This window comes from Ictalurus furcatus, chromosome 29 (genome assembly GCF_023375685.1).
Source record: "Ictalurus furcatus strain D&B chromosome 29, Billie_1.0, whole genome shotgun sequence".
NCBI lineage: Eukaryota > Metazoa > Chordata > Actinopteri > Siluriformes > Ictaluridae > Ictalurus > Ictalurus furcatus.
The window spans coordinates 6,685,843-6,711,248 of NC_071283.1; the positions used below are offsets into that span (position 1 = coordinate 6,685,843).

At 40.8% G+C, this 25,406-nt stretch overlaps 1 protein-coding gene across 10 annotated transcripts in view; it reads left to right on the forward strand.

Moving 5' to 3' along the window:
* fam135a (family with sequence similarity 135 member A) overlaps positions 1-25,115 on the forward strand; it is an 89,754-nt gene extending 64,639 nt beyond the window's left edge. For 4 of the 10 annotated variants that reach the window (XM_053619706.1, XM_053619705.1, XM_053619707.1 and 1 more), the window contains 14 exons: positions 1,109-1,262; positions 1,954-2,031; positions 2,371-2,420; positions 14,179-14,337; positions 14,572-14,645; positions 14,732-14,886; positions 16,346-18,215; positions 18,500-18,660; positions 22,166-22,257; positions 22,386-22,483; positions 22,876-23,027; positions 23,196-23,306; positions 23,421-23,534; positions 23,945-25,115. In XM_053619706.1, the coding sequence (XP_053475681.1) occupies positions 1,109-1,262; positions 1,954-2,031; positions 2,371-2,420; positions 14,179-14,337; positions 14,572-14,645; positions 14,732-14,886; positions 16,346-18,215; positions 18,500-18,660; positions 22,166-22,257; positions 22,386-22,483; positions 22,876-23,027; positions 23,196-23,306; positions 23,421-23,534; positions 23,945-24,150 (3,474 nt within the window). In that variant the 3' untranslated portion in view covers positions 24,151-25,115. Of the gene's footprint in view, positions 1-1,108; positions 1,263-1,953; positions 2,032-2,370; positions 2,421-14,178; positions 14,338-14,571; positions 14,646-14,731; positions 14,887-16,345; positions 18,216-18,499; positions 21,637-21,784; positions 22,258-22,385; positions 22,484-22,875; positions 23,105-23,195; positions 23,307-23,420; positions 23,535-23,944 lie in introns of those variants that run through there. The other 6 variants (XM_053619708.1, XM_053619710.1, XR_008385195.1 and 3 more) reach the window with 6 other exon arrangements.
* Positions 25,116-25,406: the final 291 nt, after the last annotated feature.

Sequence of the window (25,406 nt, forward strand, 5' to 3'; positions counted from 1 at the left end):
CAATAATATTGCTTATCAAAATGACATGCTTGAAGACAAAGAATTACCATTTTATTGCCATTGGACTAATGCAGGAAAAACATTTTTAAAGTGCAGCACTAGCTTTAGTTCTGCTTTAACACAATCATCTCCCTGGTTCTAGTTGCCAAGCCAGACTAAATGACTCCCTTGCAAATAGATTTTCAATCCAACAGGCCCCAGACAGTGAAAATGGGTGATACAACAGCCTCCATACTGAGCGTTGGAGCGTCCCAGGGCTGCATGCCTAGTTATTCACTCTATACACCCATAACTGTGTCCCTTCTTGTATGGGGGGAGTAAAAATCCAACAATTGATCCTCAGTGTCTGCAAAACATTTGTCACAATCTTACAAACCATTTCAGAGCAGCTATGGACAGCATCTTGACATCCAGCATTACAGTCTGACATGGCCAATGATCACCTAGTTAACGTAAGGCCTTGCAGCACATGATTAAAACCTCGGAGACAATCCTTATTACTGTGCTCACTTGCATCAAAAGCATTGGCGTTATTTCTGGGACAATATAATGTCCAATAAAATTAGTTATCGTGACGGGTCTAGTTACTAGTCACTAGTCAGTAATTTTACTATTGTATCAAGCATTTAACAAAATAAATTGAAAACTGGGTTGTCTGTACGGAAAATGAATAATTGAAGGAGATGCAGTTATTACCATGAAATAATCACTATAAGTGTGCAAGCAAGTTCATAAGGGAAACCTTAGCTTGGTAGAAGTAGGTCTATTTATTTAGTAAACTTAGAACTATAAGTGTTTCAGTCATATTTAGCATATAAAACTTCAAGCATTTCATGGCCCGGAAGCAGAACTTGGCACAACACTATCTTTCAAATCACTTAGCTTTATGCAGACTAGTCCCTGCCCCCTTGAGGCAGTTTTGTTTCACCACTGTTCTCTGAGGGGAAATGCTGAAATTTTTATGATCAAAATTCAGTGAATTACTGTGCTACAGAAAATCATATAATACACAGTTAACACTAAATGGCTGTTTTGAATTTAGAAATATGTCCTGTAACAGTCATTTGTTTAAACACGTTAAAAGTGATGCTTACTTTGGTTGCCACAGGGCAAGACCTTCCTGGTGTCAGATCAGTGTCTACAGCATGCCTACAACTTGCACCATAGCCTGTGTGCCAGCTTGCTGCTGGCCTACCAGGGCCTCTTTGAGTACTTCATGACGCTTACCAAGAGTCTCCCTTCCTCTCACCGCATGGAGCTTGGTATGTTATTGCTGGGTAGTTTAATGAGAATTGAGTATCATCATGCGGCTCACTGAAACACAACTGTGTATTGTTGATGTCAATGTTAGGTTTTTGTGTTGATCATCAAAAACAAAATAATCTAATAACAACTATTATATTTCTACATTTATAATAATCTAGCTACAGTCTGTCCATTAGTCTAGGTTTTGTATGTATTTTTTTTTTGTATGTATCTTTTGTATGTATATTTATTTTCATGCTTCCTTCCATAAAACACAAATAAAACTTACAAGTTATATTAGTGCTATTACTAATCATGAAGTAGGAAAGGTTTGCTGCATGCTGTTGCGGTTTCTTCTAGTAAGAACTAAAGTATGATTCCTAACACTAAACCAATGCAGTCTACAATCAGTATAACTTTTGTAACCTTTAACATGTCTAATTAAATGCCTAATTAAATTGTATCTTTTGAATGCACACCACTTCATTCATACTGGTGTATTTTGGTTTGTTCTGCTCCTAAGAGCTTCTTACCCTAGACCACTACCCTATACTAAGCATACTTTAAAGACACTAAACATCCTCTCTATGCTGCCTTATGTGTCTTCTGACTGGTCCTTTGAAGTATATAAAAGATAGAACTCAGCTCTTCTAGTATAAGGGAGAGGAACCATTTTAAACATGCCTATATGTGCAATCCCACCACTAGCCAAGCCCAGCATGCAAGTCCTTTATGAGCGAGTTCTAAGAAGACCTTTTCCCAGGGGCCAAAGGCACATCCACATAGGTATGTCAGTTGACCGTCAACCTCAACACGCCTTTCATTTTTGTGTTCTTTTTTTCTTTGTATGGCCAGTTGATATTTCCCCTATGTTGGCTGAGAGCTGTGGACTCTGTCCTATTGTTAGCGGTCATTCAGAACCAACACTAACAACAAACCATTCACTTCTTTGCAGGAATGCTGCCCTTAATTATCTTCTGTACTTCTGTGCTAGTTCTCTCTTGTAGCTCTCAATCTTTGGCTCATCAGAGAGACTAATTCCTCTCCTCATACAGTGCTGAGATTATCCATATTCATTTTGCTGTATTTTTTAACTTTTTATTTATTTATTTATTTATTTATTAGAAAAACTGGATGTGGAAGCCCGTCTCCATGAGCTTTGTGAACATGTCAAGGTATGTCAATAATAATAATAATTCCATGATCAGCAATTTGCAGATAAAATCACAAGTGACTAGTTCCAGCAAGTTGCATAGAAAGCAAACTAAAGCAAACATAATTTACATGTTGTTCAAGTTTCGTAACAGTAGCTCATTGTTTACACTGTGAAGGGTTTACTGCAAGCTAATTGGCTGATGCATGTCAGGGTTTTTGAAGAAACCTAGTCAACAGTAGAAATCCATAGAAAGAGGTTGAAAAAGGCTTTATTTTTTGAGCAGTTATTTCCATACAGTGGCCTTTTACATGGGTAACATTAGAAAATGAGTAAAGGCATTATATCTATACTTAACCCACAGGTAATGTGTGCATTTTGTTATTTTCGCCAACCCGAGCGTCCTTATGCTTGAATGTCAGGCAAATATGAGTTGCCTGACTCTTCATTTCACTGTCCATTAAAAAATCTAACTCCGATGACTAACTCAGTTTTGCTGAGATGGAAGCCAATTTAAAACTTGTTAGTCATGAAACCTCCCTCTTTCAGCTCAAGTCTACCTCTCAATGTTTTTGAAAAATGCAGCTTAAATGGGACATGGATGGCTGTTTTAAGGATCTGGCTCGATCCTCACAGGTTTCTCAGGAAAGTTAATATAACTCAGACAGACACAAAGTGAAAGTGCTGTTCTTCGTTTATTACATTGAAGGATACCATAGGCTTATGCATGGTTACAGGTCGGTCATTAGAAGAGGATTAACCGAGTAAAACATGGTACCCAAAAATGGTACCTTAACATGAGACCGAGTGTCAGCACACAATGTGGAGGTAGCAGAGAGAGAGAGAGCAGGGCGGCGACCACGCCCCTTGACCCCACATGACATCATCATAGCCGATCATTATATTCCCCCCCCACTTAAAACAACATAAAGGAAACTTAACAGCACCTAGGTGCCTATGTGACAGCTGACATAAGTAGGGCTACAGAAAGCAGTACCATTAATCACACCTTTGCCTGTTCCACATAACTATAGTCCAACATTCTGCAACAAGAACAGCATTTCTTTTTCTCAATGTGCATTGAATTAACATCAGAACTTCACAGTTGCTTGAAATAATAACGTAACATCAAAACCTCAAGGCACATAGGCATTAACAGTATTTCAAAAACAAAGCAGTATGTCACATTACCCTATTAAGAAACGTTCACTTCTGTAAGACAATAGACTGCCAAACCAATATAAGGCCTTCACAGACATAGCATTTAAAAAAAATAAAACTGAATAAGACTAGAGAATGAGAGAAACTGAAAACATATCACTTCAATGTTCAAATAGAGGAGCAAAATTAGGTTTTGTCGACCTGTTAACCTCCTAGTTACTGGTAACCCTTGGTGTGTGCCTAGGGCGAAGGGCGTATTGAGTGCGTTCCGGTGTGAGTGGGCTGTGTATGCATATGTGTGAGGTAAGGAACCTCTGCATGCCTAGGGCCAAGGGTGTATGATGTGTTTCTGTGTGCACAGACTGTTGGTGAGTGAGGTACACATCAGTGTGAGGTAAGACAAAGTCAGGGTGTGTGGACACAGGCGTATTGTCCGAGGGACCAGCTGTGAACTGGTCATGAGATCCTGGTTCCTCAAATAAGAAGTCAAATCCATACTCCCCTTAGTCATCAGGGATATCCACTATTCTGTCCTGTACATTAGTTTCAGCCAACTGTAAGGGTGCACTCTCCAGCTCTTCCTCAGATTCATCCAAAGTGAAAAAGGGCAGCAGGTTACAAACCACCCTCCGCACCATCTGCTACTCTGGTCAGCTTGTAGTTCAGGTCTGACATCACTTCTGCAATCTTGTATGGGCCTTTGTAGACTGGGGCTAGCTTGGCAGTAAAACCAGCTGAGGCATCCGACCGAGGGTGAGCTTTCAGCCTAACCAAGTCACCCACATGGAACAAGAGCCTGTGTCGTTTCTTGTCATAGTGTTTCTTCTGCGCGTCTTGGCTGTTTGCCAGAGAACCTCTCACATGGTCATACACCTCCTGCAAAGTTGAAGTGAGCTCCATCTTGTAATCAGAAACTGAGTCAGCCACGCACCCAGGGCTTGGTGACATCCCTAAATCGAGAGGTGTGTTCAGGTCTCTGCCATACAAGAGAAATGCCGGGGTGTCTCCCGTACTCTGGTGGGGAGCTATCCTCAATGCAAAGGAGATCAAAGGTAAGTGGAGGTCCCAATCCCTATGTTTATGTCCCACACAAGTGCGGATTGCCGCCTTGATGGTACGTTTCACCCGTTCTGTCTGGTTAGCCTGAGGGTGATACGTTGTCGTCAGCCTGTGGTCTGAGCCGAGAGCAGCAACTGCCGCTTCAAAGAAGTCGCTCAAAAACGACACCCCTGTCTGAGACTAGATGTGTGGGAGCGCCATGTCTTGCAAATACCTCAGAGACAAACTTGCATGCTGCAACCACTGCTGTGGCCTCCTGAACAGGACAGATTTCCACCCATTTGGTGAAGTAGTCAATAAATACTAAAATGTACATATTCCCACGGCAAGATCTGGGGAGGGGTCCCATGAAATCAACGCCAGCAAACTCTCATGGGTAAGTAGCCACCACTAGCTTTAGGTAGCCCGCCGGATTCTGGTTGGTCGCCTTGGACAGCTGTCAGGTTACACAGGACAGTACATACTTCTTAACATCACCCCGCATACCTGGCCAGTAGACCCGCTTCTGTAAGTGCCCAAGTGTCTTGGTTACACCCAAGGGGCTAGCCATGGTGGTAGATCATGGAAGTATTTCAGCAGAGTGCCCCTCAGAGATTCTAGCACATAGAAGCGTAGATCCTTGTGTGGATGAAGCCGGCAGGAAGTCCTCTTGTCCACAAAGTAAACCAGCCCATCTAGAATACAGAAGTCTAGTGAATCCACACAGGGGCCCCCCTCCAAGTCAGTATATATTGATGAGATGACTTTGTCAGCCTGCTGGAGCGACTGAAGCTGTTTCTTGTCGTCCAACACCATTAGTGGCTGGCGCCATAGGTTTAATGAGCCAAATGTGGCGTAACGTGGTAACAGGTCTATAGGTCCCGAAGGGTCACTGGTAGGGTTTCACAAGAGTGCATCCAGAGCTAGGTTGGCTGAGCCGGGTCTGTGGACAACCTCAAAGTCACAGTCCTGCAGCCGCAAGCACCATCGAGCTAGCTGACCTGAGGGGGAGGGCCTTGTCATCAACCACCTCAAGCTACGGCTCAAGCTGCAGGGTACGGCTCGCAAAAGCGACAGCCCTCTCCAAGCCATTCTCACCAGTCTGGGTCAATGCGGCACCAAGGCCCACATCACAGGCATCCGTGTGTACTGCAAAAGGCTTCTCAAAGTCAGGCAAAATAAGGACTGGGGCACTGATTATCTGTTGTTTTAAACAATCAAAAGACACTTGGCAGTCAGTGGATCACACAAATGGGGCATCCTCCCTCATGAGGGCAATCATCGGCTTGGCAATACGGGCGTACACTGAGATGAACCTACGGTAGTAACTTGTCATTCCTAGGAACTGTTTTTAACTGTCTCCAGTGTGGGAAACTGTTTAATCACAGCCACCTTACCCTCCTCAGGGCCAAGGCCTTCTGGTGTCACCAGGTAACCCAAGTAGCGTAACTTTGGTTTACAAAAATGGCACTTAGCCAGCTTCAAGGAAAGGCCTGCATCTGCCAAACGCCCTAACACACTGGTGAGGTCTTCCAGGTGCTGGTCGAAGGTCGATGAGGTAACCACAATGTCATCCAGATACACCATACAGCAGTTGTGGGTGAGCCCTGCCAATACAGTATTCATCAATCTTTGAAACGTTGCAGGTGCATTTGATAATCTGATAGGCATAACTTTAAATTGATAGAGCCCTTTGTGAGACCAAAGCTGTCTTTGGTTTTGTGTCTGGGGCCACTGATACTTGCCAGTAACCCAGTGCAAGGTCTAGTGTGGAAATAAATCTACCACGTGCCAAAAAATCTAGAAAGTCATCCACTCTTGGAAGTGGGTAGGAGTCGTTCACTGTATATTTGTTCATTTTTCTAAATTCTACACAAAATCTTGGATCTTGGTGGCTTTTCAACTATCACAATTGGAGAGGCCCAGGGCCCTGAAGCGGGCTCAATAATGCCATCCTCCAACATTCTGGAAATCTGCTCCTCGATAATCTTTCTTTTTGCAGGTGAAGCACGGTAGGGAGGAAGACACAATGGCTTTGCAGTCCCAGTGTCTATTGTGTGCTCAATGAATGAAGTACGTTCCAGCTTTGACCAAAAAAGATGAACAAAGTCTCCCAATAGGTGTGCCAGTTTTTTCTTGTCCGCTGAAGGCAGGGCTGCTTGTTCCACCACTGGACCAAGATCGGTCTGGACATCCTTAAAGGTAAGGCTAGCTACGTGGCCCTCAATCATCAAACCCAAGCAAACATAGGTCTGGCGCTGAGGTGGCGTTATTTCCCAATTTAACGCTTCCTGTGGCTGGGTGGATGTGGACGTCAGCCTGAATCTTAAAATCTGCCCCTAAGAGAATGGGACAAGACAGGTCTGGAATCACCGCAAAGCGGTGAGTAAACGGCTGCTCCAGTAGTTGAACAGGTAGCCATACAACACCGGATGGGGTGCATTGTTTTGAGTCCGCCAACTCCAGTGGGGAAAAATTCCAAGGAAGAACGACATCTCCGTCTATCCCGCATTTAAGAAGGGTGAATGGATGGACCGCTGAAATGGACGCGCCTGTATCCAGGGTTGCCTTCAGTGAAACCTGATTGACGACCACCACTGCCGTCAGTGGAGTATTCCTTGACCTCTTTGGGCTGTTTCGCACCAAATTAACTGTGTGTGAACTCTCTGTCTGTTGTGCACTGGTCCCTGACTCCGTTCTCTGCTTACCCTCATGAGCCCTTTGAAACCTACGAGGCCAAGCACCAGTCCCAGCTCTAGTGACCTCAGAAGTACCTGGGGTCTCCTGGCCTATCTTACAAACTACAGCTATCCCTCTGGTAGGTTCAGCACTACCACTCTGCCTATTTTTCCTACAGTTCCCACAATTGCGTGTGGTGACTCCCGGCGTCAAACATTTGCAGCAGTGCAGGTCCAGGCAAGGAGGTGTCCGGGTAATGGGGGCTCTACTAGAAGAAACAGGCCCTAATGCAGCATGTAGTTCATGGGCAGTCAGAAGTAGCTCTGTTAAAGTTGTAGGTGCGGTAGCATGATGGGCTAGTCTATACTGATCAGAGACATGCCGGCAGATTACTTCAATCTGTTCTTGCTCAGAGGGCGGTTGCTTTAGTCGCTTGAACTCACTAGGTGAGCTACAAAAGTGGGGAGTGGTTCATTTGAAGTCTAAACTCTGTGCAAAATCCCCCTCCAGATTTTCTCTACATTGTCTGTAGGCAGGAAGGCCTGTCGAACGAGATCTAAGAAATGCTCCCATGAAAGTAGGTGTGGCTGCATGGCAGAATACCACTTCCGGGGGCTCCTTTACAAATAACCTTGTCAACTCAAGGAAGAACTGAGTGTCAGATAAATCCAGCGTTGTCTTGCACAAAGAAACAGACTGAAGCCATTCTTCTGGGTCAAGAGATTTACCCCCATTAAATATGGGAGGCATAAGTCCAGGGAGATGGGCTGAATGAGCAGCAGGTGTCTGTGGATGTAACAGCTCAGTGTGGCTAGTGAGAGTGTGTGTAATCGGGGTTGAGCTAAATACAGGGTAGGCATTAGAGGCTTGTCCCTGTGTCTGTTGAAGTCTGATGATTTTGGTTGGTGTGGCTAGCGAGTGTGCACGTTGCAGGGTTGAGGTAAGTATAGGGTGTGCCTTTGTGTCCTGTCTGCATGAATGCTGAGAAGTCAGATCTTCTAATTGCTGCAGCAAGCTGCGTTGTAAGTCAACAGACATACTAAATGCCGATGTCAGCATGTCTAATCGTCGTTGCAGCTTATCTACCTGAGCAGCAAGACGCTGAACTATGAAAGACCCACCATCCAAAATTTCAGGCGAAACCAAACTACCCTCATCATTACCAACCCCATATGTGAATGTATCAAAACGCTTAGCCATTGCAAAAGTTGAGTAAGAATCTAGGGTGAAATGTGGTTATATTATTGCAGAACACCCCATCAATAATTAAATGAGAAGGGAAAAAGCGGTGATGATCCTAAGACACATGTATAGAAGAAAAAATAAATGCATGTACAGTATCTCACAAAAGTGAGTACACCCCTCACATTTTTGTAAATATTTGATTATATCTTTTCATGTGACAACACTGAAGAAATGACACTTTGCTTCAATGTAAAGTAGTGGGTGTACAGCTTGTGTAACAGTGTAAATTTGCTGTCCCCTCAAAATAACTCAACACACAGCCATTAATGTCTTAACTGCTGGCAACAAAAGTGAGTACACCCCTAAGGGAAAATGTCCAATTGGGCCCAAAGTGTGGTATTCTGCCATTTTGTATGGCCACCATTATTTTCCAGCACTGCCTTAACCCTCTTGGGCATGGAGTTCACCAGAGCTTCACAGGTTGCCACTGGAGTCCTCTTCCACTCCTCCATGATGACATCATGGAGCTGGTGGATGTTAGAGGACTTGTAATCCTCTACCTTCCATTTGAGGATGCCCCACAGAGGGTTTATGTCTGGAGACATGCTTGGCCAGTCCATCACCTTCACCCTCACCCTATTCTCCTATTCGGAGAATAGGCCACTGGGCAGTATTCCAGCATGATAATGACCCCAAACACACCTCCAAGATGACCACTGCCTTGCTAAAGAAGCTAAGGGTGAAGGTGATGGTCTAAACCCTATTGAGCATCTGTGGGGCATCCTCAAACGGAAGGTGGAGGAGCACAAGGTCTCCAAGGCAGTGCTGGAAAATTATGGTGGCCACACAAAATATTGACACTTTGGGCCTAATTTGGACATTTTTACTTAGGGGTGTACTCACTTTTGTTGCCAGCAGTTTAGACATTAATGGCTGTGTGTTGTGTTATTTTGAGGAGACCGCAAATTTACACTGTTATACAAGCTGTACACTCACTACTTTACATTGTAGCAAAGTGTCAGTTCTTCAGTGTTGTCACATGAAAAGATATAATCAAATATTTACAAAAATGTGAGGGGTGTACTCACTTTTGTGAGATACTGTGTGTATATATACACGTATCCCAAATTACCCAGTCACTGCATGTACTCCCAATAGCAACAGATGACCTTAAATCCAACTGTAACAGTTTAAATGAATGGGTGTTTTAAATAAAATAAAATAAAAAAATCACCCGATCACATAAGTATTAAACGCAAGGTGTGTTTTTCTCTGCTCACGAAGTGCTACTTAGCTTGTTTGTCCATAGAATCCAGATACAAAAGTCGTGCCTTGTTCTCTCCTCCACTATGCAGGCCAATAGTAACCGGAGCTCGCTGAGATGTGTTGTCGAATCAGTCAATCAAAAACGTTCCTTTCCTTTTCCAAAGTCCTTGCCTTGCATGCACGGATCTCTGATGATAGCGCTGCACACAATTTCTCACAGCAAATCCACACAAACAAAAGTCACAAAAAGGTCTCTTTTAAAAAAAAAAATAAATAAAAAATAAAAAAAAAAAAAGAGTAAGAACTTAGAAACACGCAGAAAAACAGCAAGGGAAATTTAATTGGAAAAAATGTAGACGGCAACACTTAGAAAACCTATAGTGACAAAAATAAAGATGAAAATTATCCCGCGGTGGGTTTTCTCCAACAACGCAGTAGTGAGACTTCGGTGGTTGCTAGTTTATCCCGCTAGCATGCGTGCCAGCTAATTAAAGTTCAGTATGAATGAAACTTCGCTTACAGTTCACTTGCCTTATGAGCATCGAGTACGAAAGCCATATTTAAAGTTCACTCACTCTCTCCGGTGTCCAAACTTTTCTTTCCGAGGATGTTCATTCACAGTTCGAGCGCCAATTGTAAGGATTCGGCTAGATCCTCACGGGTTTCTCAGGAAAGTTAATATAACGCAGCCGGACACAAAGTGAAAGTGCTGTTCTTCGTTTATTACATTGAAGGATACCATAGGCTTATGCATGGTTACAGGTCGGTCATTAGAAGAGGATTAACCGAGTAAAACATCCCAAAAATGGTACCTTAACATGAGGCTGCGTGTCAGCACACGATGTGGAGGTTGCAGAGAGAGAGTGAGTGAGCAGGGCGGCGACCACACCCCTTGACCCCACATGACATAGCCGATCATTACACTGTGTGAAGAAGGGAGGGAGAGTGGGCGTGGCAGGGGAGGAAGAGGGGGGCGTGCCTTCAGAACACTCACAATAAAGATGGTTAGTGACAAAAAGTTTGCAGATGAGGCAGTGGACTTCTCCTGAATCCCCAGGGCTAAATGGAGACATAGTAGATAGTGGTGCAGGTCCTCTGCCCTATCTATTGAACCATTAGCCCCTGGCGTGACTATGGAGGAAAACAAAATTAAACCGGAGGCAGCATGGATGGGAGAAGTGTCGGAATGGTAGCTCATAGGCTCGAGCATTTCATGAATAAAACTCTTATTATTATTGAATTCTTACACCACTGAAACAAACGCAACCCATTTCTCATCTACTACATCTGTTGGAAAAGACCATGTGCTGTCATGAATAATTAAGAGACAGCATCTTCTCATAGGATAAGAACACGGAGGCTCATGAATAATTGTGAGACACCGACGCGTCATCAATGTACTGTAGTACAGTGCCACGTCACTGCCTGTGACGTGTGACACAATGAGATTTTAAACCCGGAAGACGAAAATAGCGGAAATAAGCTCAAAATTAACCAGTTTTCTCCTACAAATCAAATTAACGGATGCTAAGATTGTCTTGTATGATGTGCGACACGAACACTTCCTGTTAAAATCTCAGAAAATGTAGTTTCGTTTTTCATGACGTTTTAAGTACACATGCAGAGGTTAAATAGCAGAACACGCTTACTGGACGCACATGCTCCTCATTGTTATGGTAATGCTGTACCTAATGCGGGTTGTGATGCGAATTGAAAATATCGACAACGAAAAGGAGTTATTAGGACCACCAACTCATTCGAATGTCACTCAGCAACCGTAGGATGACATCAAATGACCTACAAAAAGAATGGTAAATGGCAGCTGGGGTGAAGTGCATGGCGAGGACGGTTCGACGGCTCCTAGGAGCCTCGTGCAAAGCAAGAAAAAAGCCCTTCATAAATGCAAAGCAAAGAAGAGCCATTCTGAGGTTTGCAAAAGTCTACAAGGCTTGGACTATAGAGGACTGGAGTAAGGTCAGCTTCTCTGATGAGTCCAATTTTCAGCTTTGCCCAACACCTGGTCATCTAATGGTTAGACATAGACCTGGAGAAGCCTACAAGCCACAGTGTCCTGCACCCACTGTGACATTTGGTGGAGGATTGGTGATGATCTGGGGTGCTTCAGCAAGGCTGGAATCGGGCAGATTTGTCTTTGTGAAGGACGAATGAGGACTATAGAGGACTATAGAGGACTGGAGTAAGGTCAGCTTCTCTGATGAGTCCAATTTTCAGCTTTGCCCAACACCTGGTCATCTAATGGTTAGACATAGACCTGGAGAAGCCTACAAGCCACAGTGTCCTGCACCCACTGTGACATTTGGTGGAGGATTGGTGATGATCTGGGGTGCTTCAGCAAGGCTGGAATCGGGCAGATTTGTCTTTGTGAAGGACGAATGAATCAAGCCACGTACAAGGTTGTCCTGGAAGAAAACTTGCTTCCTTCTGCTCTTACAATGTTCCCCAACTCTGAGGATTGTTTTTTTCTAGCAGTGAAAAAAACAGTGATCCATGCCACACAGCCAGGTCAGTCATAGTGTGGATGGAGGACCACCAGATCAAGACCCTGTCATTGCCAGCCCAATCTCCAGACCTGAACCCCACTGAAAATGTCAGGAATGTGATCAAGAGGAAGATGGATGGTCACAAGCCATCAAACAAAGCCGAGCTGCTTGAATTTTTTGCATCAGGAGTGGCATAAAGTCACCAAACATCAATATGAAAGACTGGTGGAGGGCATGCCAAGATGCATGAAAGCTGTGATTGAAAATCAGGGTTATTCCACCAAATACTGATTTCTAAACTCTTCCTAAGTTAAAACATTAGTACTGTATTGTGTTGTTTAAAAATTAATATGAACATCTTTTTGTTATTTTGACCAGTTGTCATTTTCTGTGAATAAATACTCTAAATGATAATCATTACAATTGGAATTTTGGTAAAATGTTGTCAGTAGTTTATAGAATAAAACAAAAAATTTTTACCAAAATACATGCCTATAAATAGTAAAACCAGAGAAACTGATAATTTCGCAGTGGTCTCTTAATGTTTTCCAGATCTGTATGTATGTATATATAAGTACTTATTTTTCATCTTTAAAATGATATCATCACATAGAGGGATAGTTTACATGTAATGGACAGCGAAATATTGCATCATTTCGTTGGGTGCAGGCTATTATGAATTGACAAATTTGCAGCTGATCGTTCACATCTGGAGTTAATGCAAGTACAGTAAGTTACACTGGTTTTGTCCCCACCACTAACTTGTGGCAGGGATGTATCTATTAGAAAGGAAGCATCTCTAGTATAGCAGAGTTTTTCATCTGTGATAACAGCAGTAAAGTGCACTCTGTATGATTTCAAAAATAACACATTCCAGCACCCAATCACCACTTTGTATTCAAATACAAAACAAATGGTAACAGATGTCACAGGTGTAGATTTGGTTTTATTGTGATGATACATAAGGAGGGGATTTTGAACTGTCTTCAAAAACAAACACTGACCGTAGAATATAGGATTGTTCAGTGACTTTAAAATGTGCCACTGTTATAGGATGCCACCTTTGCATGCCAAGACAGTTCAGGAACTGTCTGCCCTGCTGTGTAGATGTTCCCTGGGCAACTGTAACTGCTATTATTGTAAAATGGAAGGGTGTAGCAGCTCATAGAGGGGGGTCGCTGAGTGCTGAAGCATGTAGCACATAAAAACGTCTATCCTCTGTTGCATCATTCACTACAGAGTTGCCAACTGCCTCTGGAAGTAACATCAACACAAGTAACTGTGGAACTGGAGCTTCATGAATTGGGTTTCCATACAGGCCGAGCAGGTGCATAGAAGCCTAAGATCACTATGAGCAATGCCAAGAGTCCATTTTGGTTTGGGCTAATTATAGTGTGGTATAGTGGAATCATTAGCCAGAGGTCCATGAACCAGGTGGTTCATGAGCCAGGCAAAAGACTGCTTTCTGAGTTGGTGTGCTGAGGTTTGCTTTTCCGTGACTGACAGAGACACATTAAACAACACCACACTAGCTATCTCAGACACTATGGAATGTAAGGTAACAAGCTAAGCTAGCACAACTAGAAAAACTCTAAGCTAGCAAGTCACAGGCCCAAAGGAATATGATCCTGAAATTAAGATGTTGTACAACACAGGATGGAAGCCTGAGCAATGAATTTTAATCAAATCCAAAAAAAAGTGGCTTTTTGAGATATCAGAGTTTGATGTAACCCTTTGTGAAGCTGATTAAAGTAAGTTTGTACATCACAAAATAAATTTTAGGGACAATGCAGTATTTCTTTGAGACTGGTATGTATACCTCCTTACCACCCATGCCCATATGTGAGTAAATGTATATTAAAAAGTTGTGATCATTTAAACATATCAGGTGTTGCCCATCTTTGTCTAACTTTTTTTTATATATATATCTTCATGTGTGTAATGTTGCAGCAGAAGGCAGAGAGCCCAGATGAGCTTGCTGAAATGGTTAATATGAATCTTGCACAGTTATGCTCTCTGCTGATGGCTCTGTGGGGCCAGTTCCTGGAAACAGTCTCCCTGAATGACAGTGTTAGGGCACTGATGGCCCAAGAACATCATATCCTTCGGGTAAGTCCACAAAACTTGAAAGGCATGTCCTCTTTATTATCAGTGCTGTAATTATGGCTAGCTTGACACAGTGGGGTTGTGATGATAGAATTTTTTTTAACTTGAAAAAATCTTACTGCAAGTTAGTAGTGAAATACAGATCGAAAAAGCTATTTGTAGATCCACTTTTTCTGCTGTTAGTCCCAGGTATTCTGTGGCAGGATGAATAATGTTCTTGTCTCCACTTTGCTGTAGGTACAGCGATTTTCTGAGGCTTTCTTTTGCCTTGAGCACCCTAGACAGGCTGCACTGGCCTTCCAGGAGTTGCAGTAAGTGTCAGGATGCCATTTGCTGTATATTGGGAATGCCATTTGTACCGATTCATTCACATGGACATTTGTTTGTATCTGAATAGTGCACATAGCCACCAGCAGATGACTGGAGTCATTAAGAACTCATCGTACTTTCTTTCTCTACCACCACTTCCTGTGGAATGTGCTGAACTAGATGGAGATGTCAACTCCCTGCCTGTCATCTTTGAGGATAGATATCTGGAATCTGTTAAAGAGGGTTTGTGTATTATAAGAGTTAGCAAATTTCTGGTATAATGCAATTATACAGCAGCTTGCATATTATTTTGCCATTTAGAAGGGGTTTCATATGTTATGAGATTATGCTGTATACTGTGTATACAGTTCCCACTGAAAGTATTGGAATGGCAAGGCCAATTCTTTTGTTTTTGCTATTCACTGAAGTGTTTGTTGCTCTCCATTCAGTGTCCTCTTCAGGAGGTAAAATGCATGAAAACCCAAAAGAAAAAGTTCTGCATTTTGGGTTAAAGTCTGGTGATTGACTTGACCAGTCTAAAACCTTCCACTTTTTAAAGACCTTTGTTGTGCTGCCAGTTTGTTTTGGGTCATTATCAAGTTCTTCCCAATTAGATAAACTGTCAGAAAGAATGTTTCTGTAGATCTCTGAATTATTTCAGCTACTACCACCATGCGTTAAATCATCAATAAAGATTACTGAGCCTGTTCCAGAAACGGCCATTATCAGCTTCAAAATGGCTTGAAACATAAGACCCAAGCCATGAAATCACCTCCACCGTTGACCCATGAGCTTCTATGTTTTGGATAATGAGCAGGTCATTTCTTTTTCCACACTTTAGTAGAAGTTAAGTTTGGTTCCAGAACTTTTGTGGCTCATCTCAGTTTTTCTTTGTGAATTCCAATCTGGCCTTCCACTTCTTACTGCTGACGAGTGGTTTGCATTTTATGGTATGGCCTCTATATTTCCGCTCTTGAAGTCTCTTTTGAACCTTGTGAAACCTTACCCCATGCACTGTGGAGATTGTTGGTAATGTCAGTAACTGTTGTTTTTGGGTTTGCCTTAATAGCTCTTACAATATTTGTTATCAGCAGGCCAACTTGTTTGATGTCTGGTTGTTAGTACACCAGTGGTTTCTTTCTTTTTCAAGACAATCCTAATTGTTGTATTGGCTGTGTTCAATGCTTGTGCAATGACTGACTGATTTTCCATCTTTTTTCAGTTTCAGAATGGTTTGCATTTAACCTTTAGACAGCTCTCTGGTCTTCATTTTAGTTTATTATTTTTAACAACACATATGAATAAAATAAAATTCTTTACAGGTGAAGCCCAGGCTCATACCAAGAGTAGACATTCAGATCTATTAATTGTTTAAACAATCACTCTAACAGGGCACACCTGGGCAACAAGAAACACCAGTCAGTCATGTTCAAGTATTTTTGATCACTTACAAAATGACTGGGTTCATGTTCTAATTTGTTTAACACATCTAGATGTAGATTTCAGGAAATCAAAGCTGAAATTCTCATGTTATCTTATATTCATCTTTTATTTTTTAGCAAAAACAAAAGAATTGACCTTGCTGTTACAACTTCAGTAAATTGCAATGTAGCCTCTGATATGAAGAATCTGAAATAGTTGATGTAATAGCTGATATGAAATTGAAATGGTTTCAATTTATTTTTGTTTTTTTTCCCCAAAGATAATGACGGTCCATGGCTTGGTCTACCCAACCTAAGGAGTGGCTCTGGGCCTACTAAACCAGATAAACCAGTTCTAAAAGAGCTCCGTGTTGGCAGAGTAGGTGCTCTCAGTGCTTACCCAGAACTCCATCAAGTTGCTTTAGTCACTAACTGTCACAAGGAGAATGAGCCTCCTATAAAATCCAAGGCCAAGTCCATCAAATTGAGGAAGAACACTAAGACTGAGAACTCTAAAAAGCTGATCAGACAGTCCTCAAAGGACTCTGTGATTTTGACAGGCTACAAGAACCTGAAGGTCCTTCATGATGAACTAGATGGCAAGTCCAAAGGAGACTTTCAGTGCAGTCAGAAAGAGAAACAAGAATATTTGTCTGGAGATCCCAGCAGAAGATTAAGCTCCATGTCCAAATACTTGAATCATGATGACACAAGAACTTTCCCTATAGAACATCTTATGAATAACAGCCAGGCTAACACTAGCATTCAAAGTGACAGTTTCACAGATCTAAGTTCACAAGCACAGGCAGGTACTGGACCTGGAGCCACAGAGGGCAAAGCAACAGAAGGAGCCAATATTATGGTCATACCTGCTGGCCTCCAACATATTGAGTTCAAACATAGTGATACGAACCCCTACCAGGGAGATAAGGTCACTGTCTTATTTTCAAGCCCAAGTAATCGAACACAGACAAGGGGAGCCATCCCAGAGATTACACAAAAAGATTTCTGTGAGTCCAAGCCGCAACATGGAGAGAATGATGGTAACCGAGAGATCGTGGATACGGGGTCAGATTGCGCTACCACACTGAGGAGTTACTGTTTACCAAGTGCAGCATCAAGACTCTCAGATTCAGGCATTGAGAGTGAGCCTAGTTCTGCCACATTGCTAGTACCAGGTCCTCAAACTGTTTCCAATTTTGCTGATATGAATCTAGATTGGGTCTCACTACATGTTAAGCAGACCACTACTAAGTGTCAGAGTGTTGCCTATAAGCCATCTCATCTCAGTATTGCTTCAAAAGGGTCCAATGGACCAGAAGGGCCAAACCCTGAGAGTACTAGTGGTGTGAGTGGCGTACAGTCTTCTCTCACCTCCATAAACTCACTTCCATTAGATGATGAGATGGAGGCTGAGGTTCCATGCCGATTATCCAGTGTCATTGTGCAGGAGCAGGCCTTGGTTTTCTCTGATAGATCTGATATCAGTATCCCTTTCCATGCCACCAGTCCAACCAGGTCCTTAGCTCACCAAGAAGCCTCCACCTGCCATGTTGATGATCCAGTGTTTCACACGGATGAAGCCTCTGTTCTTCTGTCCCTCTGTAAAGCTTTTGCTTCTCACAAGATATCTGATTCTGCCAAGCTTGGAACCCCTGTGGGGCAAGATATAGGGCTGGGGGTTGGCATTGATATGCATATTGCAGCACACTCTAGTACATCAGCCACCAGTAGCACAGACTTGGTAAAGAAAGGCTTAGTAGAGAATTATTTTGGTTCATACTCAAGCACTGATATTTCTGAGATAAGCCCAGAGGAAACGCCAGCAATTATGCTGGGCATTCAGACAGGTGTCCATTCCACTGAAGAAGAAGAAGAAGTAGAAGATGAGCCAAACCATGAGATGATAGAAAATGGCTACTATGAGGAGACAGATGAGCCAGTCTATGTCATTGGTCTGCCAGAATTGAAGGGAAGAAGTGGAGAGGTGAATTGTTGTGGGACCTTAGAATGTAGGAGCCCTTTTTATGTGCATAGGAATTTGAGTATGCATTACCCCTGGATCTACCTGCAAACTCAACCCCCCAAACCACTGCGGACCAGTACAATTCTGCACTGGTATGAGAGCTCCCCTCCTGCCCAGATGAAAGTGTGAGTTTTCTCATTTTTATATTCCATTGTGTTGGTTTTTCATTTACATGTTAAATCCGTTCATGCCATTTAAGAAAAAAAAGTATTTAGAAATTTAAGAAAAAAAAGTATTTTTTAGATCAATTATGGTTACTTCCTTCATGATGTCCAAATATACATAAAGAATAAGTGGTTGATTTTTCTAGCACTTTTGCTTTTATCCGCATTTAATGCTTAAAAATCACAAGTATTTTGGTCATATCAATTCCTTCATTGTTGCTGTGGGGAAATTGTGTGTTTTGTAGATTTGCCCAGGCAAGAGAGGAGCTGAAGAAGCTTAAGCTGCCAGGATTCTTGTACAGTGAAGTGGCTGAGTTGGCTTCAACTGTGCCATATTTTAGCCTGGAGGAGGATGAGAGCTGTGATGAGGGTGTTCACCTCATTGTGTGTGTCCATGGCCTGGATGGTGAGGCTAGACTCATAAATGCATGCTTGAGTGCTACAGTCAGGGGCAGACTTAGTGTGGTGGGGGTGCCTGAATTTGAACTATTGTTGGGGCCCTATACCTACACCATGATGTGAATCTACAACTGCTCCAGCCAGAAAATCAAGACAACACAAAACAGTAACTACTACAACAAAATCAAGTACTGTAGTTACTGAGCAGTGAGACACAGAGAGGCAGTGTCAACCCTAATGGATAGTAACTAAAGCACAGCAAGTGAATCACAAAATAGAAACTGAGAGAGACATGTGGTAAAGCTTAAGTTATAATTAATAGGTATCATAAGATAAGATTACAAAGGTGAGCAAATTATTTATCAGAAATGTGTGTTCGTTAGAAAGAAAATGAAAGAGATTACAATGTACCAAATGGTACAACTTGTTTTGGTGCAACATTGTCAACCTTGCAGAAAATATCACAGTGACATCGGATTATCAAACAATTTATGATTACTTGGTACCCCCTAATTGTATCTGATTACCATTTTTCTGTTTCACTCTCATTGTCCATGCACTGAAGGTGCTGTAACCCTATTCCTTTTTGTTTGGGTTTTTCTTATCAGGGGTCCAAGTGCTGAAACACTGCTGCGATAGCTTTTCTTAGGATGTTTTTCTTCCTCTTATTATTAATTTTCTCACATAAAACTAATTGTGCAGCCAAAACCATAATACATGCCGGCATGTAACTTTTGGTAGGTACAATATATCAAAAACTACTAAAATGAAATAACGAATTTTTTCCTCTTGGTGGGTGTATAGTGCAAGCTTTTTTTGGCACATTTCTCAAGGTGTACATTATAAATTCTTCCTCTTATTCCTTGGCTTCAGCCAAATTCATGCCCATTAATTTCTGTGAAGGTTTTTTTGCTCATTTTTATTAGCATAAACGACAACCTAATCAAAGGATTTTGGGCCGGTATTCACAAAATTGGTGTTAAACTACTCAGCAGAGTGTGATCCTCAATAATTATCAAAAATATGTTGAGATTTTTCCACAATATGTCCGCTACATACCAATTGATTCTTGGAGGGTGGAGCCTAATTTACTTATGATTTCATGCATGAATTCATACAAAACATAAGTCATATATAGGACAAAATTCTGAAGCCATATGTAAAGCTTGGGGTGTGGCCATACAAGAGGGGCAGAGCAAGGCCAGTCAAACTCAAGTTTGGTATACTGCATCTTTAAACTAATCTGTAAGTGGATCTTTGATGATCTGATTAGTTAAAAAAAACATGGGCACCGTGTTACCTGCACATATACATCAGTGTTGGGAAGTTACTTTAAAACTGTAGTTTTTCAAACTCTTTATGCAAAATTATAAAGATAATTCAGAACAATTATGAATTTATAGTCTTGTTTTATTATGGACTACAATTATGAAAATAAAAATAATTAAAAAATACAATTAATACTGAATAACTATATTAGACTGAAAGTGAAAGATTTAAGTGAGACATGTGTCAAGTGAGACAATCAAAGTGAGATTTTAATTATTGTTTAATAGGGCTGTTCATTGATTAAAAAATGTAACCAGTTAATCACACAATTTGTTGTGATTAATCATAATTAATCTTTTTTTCTTCTTAAGACAAGCTTTTTAATAATGGATATTTAAATGTAAAATCACATAATGTAGAATCAACACAAAGGAATTATGGTTAATTTCGATTAGTATTGTTTAATAGCGTCTTTTTTTTTTTTAAGCTTGTAACACAGATTCTCTCCTGTGAACTTATATGCACTAATATGCATTAATATTAACAACAAAAAATGTGTTCCAAAGTCAAGTGGTTTTAACTATCCAATTATCCAAAGCATTAGTTACCTTCCCATGTACCGGTTTCATTATTCGCCGACAAGTACCGCACTCCTGTAATATAGATTGGCGAAGCCTCGTTTAGGTAGTTTCGGTGTGGTGTTTTGCTCTGAGGTGTTATGTCAAAGACTAATTACTTCTGTGGTAATTCAGTTCGGCTTTGCGAACTGTGCTGATTACTTTTGTTTTCTCCAAAGATCCGTGGGCAGTTTTTAAAAGTGGAAATTTCTGTAGGGCTTTACATTAACCATTGTCCTTTAGACAAATAAATTTGTCATTCACTTGTCTAAATAAATAGGTTATTTGCCCGGAGAGAAAAAAGGGCATTCATTTTAATTTTGGTGTAAATATAATTATTTGGAAGCACTATACTCTCATTAGTGTACTATCAGCTCATAACACTTTATTTGAGCCATTCCAGATTAAACAGCACCACACCAAACAGTGATGTAGCTGGCAACAGCACTGTTGTGGTCCTGGAAAGAAGCAAACGCATTAACTTAATTTTTCAAATCATTTTTGCTTTCATGTTGTGCTGGTGGCGTTTGCTTTTGTCATGGGACAGAAGTGTATCATGCCTGAAGGCACTTGTCCCCTTGACGTTGCTTTAAATTCACTAATAGTTACATGCTCAAGCAACATGTCAAAGTTTCTGTTTCTATGTTGTCTAAAATTATGAAGGACAACTTAATAGTACATATGCAATAAACTAGATTCTCTGTGGCAGAAAAGTAAACTTACACTGGCTGGTGATGTGTAGAGCTGTTTATCCCTCCGGGTAGGGATAAATTTTTTGATAAATAACCTGTTGGATTCTGTGGTCCTTTTTGTTGAGTTTGATGCTTTACCAGTTTTCATTTAGAAAATAAAAATGCAGCACTTCGCTGCTGTTGCCTGAGGTAAAGTTTTCAGGGTAAAGTTTCCAAACACCTTTTCGGGGTGGCTGTGGCTCAGTTGGTAGAGCGGGTTGTCCACTAATCGTAGGGTTGACGGTTCGATTCCCGGCCCGCGTGACTCCACATGCTGAAGCGTCCTTGGGCAAGACATTGAACCCCAAGATTCTCCCGATGGCAAGTTAGCACTTTACCATTTAAAGTTGAATCGTATCTGATTGGTCAAGCACATTTTATTATATATATATATATATATATATATATATATATATATATATATATATATATATATATATATATATATATATATAAAATATCATTAAAACAACAGAAATAGCCATCTATTTTCCTTACCACTTATCCTACACAGGGCCACGGGGAGCCTGGAGCCTTGGGGCACGAGGCAGGGGACACCCTGGACAGGGGGCCAGCCCATCACAGGGCACAATCGCACATACACGCACAAACACTACGGATAATTTGGAAATGCCAATCAGCCTATCATGCATGTCTTTGAACTGGGGGAGGAAACTGGAGTACCCAGAGGAAACCCCTGAAGCATGGGGAGAATATGCAAGCTCTGCACACATAGGGCGGAAGCGGGAATTGAGCCCCCAACCCTGGAGGTGCGAGGCAAGCGTGCTGACCACTAATCCACCATTCCAACCGTGGTTTTTTTTTTTGTTTTGTTTTTGTTTTTGTTTTTTAAATAAGAAGCTTTAACAGTTTTTTTCCTACACTCAAACAACAGGTAACAGTGCAGATTTAAGATTGGTGAAGACCTACTTAGAGCTGGGCTTGCCTGGAGCTCGTATAGACTTCTTAATGTCAGAGCGCAACCAGGTAACTAACCATTCATCACCAATGTTAATTGGTTTTTTTTGTTTTTTGTTTTTTTACTGTGCAAAAAATGTAAGTGTTCTTAGTATGCAAAGTATAATGTCTTTTTGTTTTTGTTTTTACCATCTCAGAATGACACTTTTGCTGACTTTGATTCTATGACTGACCGACTTTTGGATGAAATTGTACAATATATACAAATCTACAATCTCACAGTTGCTAAAATAAGGTAAAAAAAAAAATTAAGGTGAAACTTCAGAATTCATGTACATAAGTTTTTGGGGTTTTTTTTCTTTTCTGTATTATCAGTTATAAATATGTGCTACTATTCAGTGTTACATGCAGTGTTACTGCATTTAAATATTTTTTGCCCCTAGTTTGTAGTAACAGCCATAACTTGACACACATTTGTTGTTCACAAAGTATGATCCACTTTTCTAGGTGTGTCAAGCATTCTGTGGATGTGGCCATTTTATGTTGAGTCTACTGAACTGTCTAATAAGACATTCCTGCATTTCATATTAATTCTTATATTATTCATGTCTATTCATGCTGTGTAAATGTGTGTTTCAAAACCACATTAACTATGATTAACTGTCATTAATTATGATTATTTTCCAGCTTTGTGGGTCATTCTCTGGGAAATCTGATAGTGCGCTCCGTGTTGACAAGGCCCAGGTTTAAGAGCTATCTTAACAGACTTCATACCTTCCTTTCACTGTCTGGGCCACATCTTGGCACCCTCTACAACAGCTCAGCCCTCGTCAATACTGGTACAACTAAATCTAGCCATCAGTCCATCAGTGCACTGAACGCAGCAGAAAACAGAAAAAGACATTTCATCAATTAGGTTTATAATAGAATATTATGAAATGATCAGTAACATTTAAAGGCTAACGCTTGTGCTTAACTTTATGAATGAAAATTCCTTCTACTTTTAGGACTGTGGTTCATGCAAAAATGGAAGAAATCTGGCTCACTATTACAGCTGACTTGCCGTGATCACTCAGACCCTCGGCAGACATTTCTCTACAAGCTAAGCAAGAAAGCTGGTTAGTATTACTCCTTGGTCCTTGAGGCATGCAGAGTTTATGCTGGTGTTTTTTTGTTTGTTTTTTGTTTTGTTTTTTAAACTTACTGGACTTTTTGTACTCTCTGTGGTACAGGTCTTCAGTTTTTTAGAAATGTGGTGCTGGTAGGCTCACTACAGGACCGTTATGTGCCCTATCACTCCGCTCGCATTGAGATGTGCAAAACAGCCTTAAAAGATAAGCAGATGGGTGAGGCCAGCATTTCTTCACTTGTCCTTTAGGAATTTGTTTTATTAGTTTCTGATATTAAAAGTTGCCATACAGTGGTGCTTGAAAGTTTGTGAACCCTTTAGAATTTTCTATATTTCTTCATAAATATGACCTAAAACATCAGATTTTCACAGGAGTCCTAAAGAACTTAGAGCTTCACATACATAGCTGTGAGTGGCAAAAGTAATATTGGACCATTTTCCTCAATAAATAAATGAATAAATATATTATTTTTGTCTCATTTGTTTAATTGGGTTCTCTTTATATACTTTTAGGACTTGTGTGAAAATCTGATGACATTTTAGGTCATATTTATCCAGATATATAGAACTCTAAAGGGTTCACAAACTTTCAAGCACCACTGTACATTAATGAATCTTAATCCCCAGGGCCAGTGTATGCTGAGATGATTGAGAACTTGCTACTACCTGTGCTTCAGAACAAAGACTGTAACCTGGTCCGATACAATGTCGTGCATGCGCTGCCCAACACAGCCAACTCTTTAATAGGCCGGGCAGCCCACATTGCTGTTCTGGATTCTGAAATATTCCTGGAGAAGTTCTTCCTGGTAGCTGGACTAAAGTTCTTTCAGTAGCTGGTTAGATCAGGAGAAGATGGCACAAATACCTCCCCACATTGAAATAGACGTTCTCAATGACCGGTCAACTCTCAATGGACTATATTTTGTTCTTAATATTTAGTTTTTATTCAGCTCATCATAAATCTAGTATTCATGATTTGAATCTTTGTAGTGCCATTTAAAAAAATAATTTTTAATATTCTGTTAATCATGAAAATAGTCAATTGTACATGTGTTTCAGTGTTAAGTTAAATATATTTTTATGTCTAATGGGGAAAAAAGTTTTAAATTTGTTTAGTTAAACCTTGTTGGTACTGAACTGGAAATTTAGCTGCTAAAGAATTCAACATATTTGGTATAGCTTACTGAAGGGCCACTTTTGTTGCCAATGTTCATGTTCAACAGAACTTAAACATATCAGGTGTATCTGCTACCCAAACTGTTAGATATTTTGTAAATCATTAGTCATTTAAGCACATGCATTTTGTCAAACCAGCCTTATACTTTGGTTTGCTTTTATATGATGTCTTGTTCAGCCTTTGCAATGTCATGCACAACCTGGTGTTGGATAAAAGAATGTAGCATGTTAACATTTTACATGCGCTGTCCATATTTAAAAGTTATTTTAATTTGTTTCAGTTCAGTACAAGAAATTCTAGTTCAGTATTTTTTTGGTTTGTTTTCAAGTTTAATTTGTTACTGGGTGCTAATTTATGCTTATAAGCAAGAAATGTAAATGAAATGTCAATTTTATTATTCACCAAAATGTTTTTTTTTCTATAATGGACCTAAACATCATTAAATAAATCAAATTAAAGTTTTTCTATCTTTTCCTTTGTGACCATTAATAACCATTGGAAGGTGCCTCGAATAAAAATGCTGCCTTACATGAATTTCACTGGATAACCAGGTAACTGACCTTTCATCAGGTTAAATGTTTATATACTTGGCAAAAAAATAAACATCTTTTTTTTCCAGGAGACTGTATTTAAAATATAATTTTGTAAAATCCAAATAAGCTTTACAGATCTTTTATTAGAAAGGGTTTAAACAATGTTTTTCATGCTTGTTCAATGAACCATAAACAATTATTTCACATGCACCTGTGGAACAGTCCTTAAGACACGAACAGTTTACAGGCAGTAGGCAATTATGGTCACAGTTACAATAACTTAGGACACTAAAGAGACCTTTCTACTGACTCTGGAGAACACCAGAAGAAAGATGCTTTGGGTGCCTGCTCACATGCGTGAACATGCCATAGGCCTGCT